At 70.1% G+C, this 2,004-nt stretch overlaps 1 protein-coding gene across 1 annotated transcript in view; it reads right to left on the bottom strand.

Annotated features, from left to right (window-relative positions):
* Nucleotides 1–2,004, bottom strand: part of CHKA (choline kinase alpha) — a 23,931-nt gene that overhangs the window by 1,277 nt on the left and 20,650 nt on the right. The window contains exons 6-9 of the mRNA XM_012725117.1: nucleotides 1,869–1,927; nucleotides 1,657–1,715; nucleotides 798–885; nucleotides 464–572 (exon numbers count right to left, since the gene is read on the bottom strand). Coding sequence (XP_012580571.1) covers nucleotides 464–572; nucleotides 798–885; nucleotides 1,657–1,715; nucleotides 1,869–1,927 — 315 coding nt within the window. The remainder of the gene's footprint in view (nucleotides 1–463; nucleotides 573–797; nucleotides 886–1,656; nucleotides 1,716–1,868; nucleotides 1,928–2,004) is intronic.

Raw genomic sequence — 2,004 nt, 5'->3', positions numbered from 1 at the left:
CTGGCTCCGGGAGGAGCAGCCTCCGATCCGCCGGGCACCACTTGGCCGCACACGTCAGAGGCTCACCCTGGCCCACAGGGCGCCGGCTACCTGCCTCCCGCACTAGAAAGCACGAGCCCACGGCCGTCCTGGGCGGGCAGGGGCCCTGGCCAAGCCCGCAGAGAAGAGGCCCCATGGCCCGAGTGACCGGGCCGGGGCGAGGAGTCGGCTGACACGGAAACGAGGGGCAGCAGTGTGAGCTCGACCCCGGCCAGGGAGGGACCCCGGGCGCAGCAGACCCCGCCCCGCCCCCGCTGCCCCTCAGCAGTGTGTCATGATCCGCCTGCTCTGCTCCCAGCTCTGTCCCTGCTGAGTCTTCTCAGCCCCGCACCGCTGGCCTGTCCCCCAGTTCTGATGCCTAAGTAAATAAATCTTAAGTAAAAAGCACCCCCGGCCACACTGCTCAGCCGGCGCCGGCCCCTACCTGCTGCTTCCTGGTGGGGTACTTCTGGATGTTGGCTCTGAAGAAGGGGTACTTTTCATAGTTATAGTCATACATCCATTCGCAGAAGTGATTCCCGATGTCGAACCCCCTGACGAGGAGGAGACAGCGCTGAGGCCGGCTGCCGACGCCACTCCCACCCCGGGGCGGCTGGACAGCTCCAGCGACAGGGCAGCGGCCAGCGGCCCCGAGCGTGTTCCACAGCCGTGGCCACCACGGCCAGCCAGGCGCGGCCCCGGGGGAGACTGCCCACCGGACACGGCCGTGTCGGGGCGCGTCACGACGCCCCGGCAGCAGGACGGGCTCCGGCGCGTACCTGTAGTTGTAACTGCTGTACTCAAAGTCGATGAGCATCAGCTTCTGCTGCTCAGCGCGCTCCCTGCCGTCCAGCAGCAGGATGTTCCCTGCAGAGGGCGGAGGACACGGCTGTGGCTGGGACCCTCTCCGGCGCCTGCCTGGTCCCGGCCAGGGTCCTCCTGTCCTCGGCGCTTCAGCACTGGCCTTCAGTTTCCAGTGACCAGGATGGCCCAGAGAAGTCGCCGGCCTCCCGCAGCTGAGGCCGGGCTGGCTCCCCGCCCGCGGGCCCGGCCATCACGAGCCGGGCTGACATTTCTGCAGCCCGACCGGCCGACCTGGCCGGATAGTTAATAAACAAGTCGCATCTCAGGATGTCTTCGCCAGGGTCTGGCCTCACCAGGAAAACACGCCGCTGAGCCCAGCAAAAGCCGCTGGATCCCAGTCAGTGGCAGGTGGGGGGGCGAGACGGCCAAGCAAGGCCAGCTGGACACCTCCGCTCAGCTGGGTCGCCTCAACCCGGCCTGGCAGCGCATAGGGCCGTCCTCCCGCGACCAGAGAAACCGGGCACGCGCTCGCTGAAGGGGCCGGCCGGGCTCGCCGGCCGGGCTCAGTCCTCCACCCCAGCTCCCCGCTGGGGCGCCCCCAGACCTGCCCAGTGAACGTGCCCCCAGGCACGGGCGACAGGCGTCGTCCTCTCGAAGCCTGCGTTACGGAGACGCCCCCGCTGGCCGCGGGACACTCAGCCTCGACCCGTAGCAGGCACGTGAGCGCCTGCACGGCGCCAACGCTCCCCGGAGCCCCTCGGGCTCCTGCGCTGCCTCCCCGCCTCCCCGCCCGCCGCCGCCGCCGGGCCCTCAGCAAGCTGGTGCAGTGCTCACCTTCCTGACAGTCGTTGTGACAAAAGACCACTGGGGATGGCGTCGACTCCAGCAGGGCCCTGGGAAGGAAGGCGCCGTCACTGGCCGGCCCGCCCGCAGGGCTCCGGCCGCGCGTGCCAGGCGGGGTCACTGACCGCTGGGAGCTCCCCGCCTCCCCGCCTCCCCGCCCGCCCGCCGCCGCCGGGCCCTCAGCAAGCTGGCGCAGTGCTCACCTTCCTGACAGTCGTTGTGACAAAAGACCACTGGGGATGGCGTTGACTCCAGCAGGGCCCTGGGAAGGAAGGCGCCGTCACTGGCCGGCCCGCCCGCAGGGCTCCGGCCGCGCGTGCCAGGCGGGGTCACTGACCG

Source organism: Condylura cristata, unplaced genomic scaffold, assembly GCF_000260355.1.
Source record: "Condylura cristata isolate star-nosed mole 26May11 unplaced genomic scaffold, ConCri1.0 scaffold00015, whole genome shotgun sequence".
In the NCBI taxonomy this organism is placed as follows: domain Eukaryota; kingdom Metazoa; phylum Chordata; class Mammalia; order Eulipotyphla; family Talpidae; genus Condylura; species Condylura cristata.
This window is presented reverse-complemented; position numbering and strand designations above follow the sequence as displayed.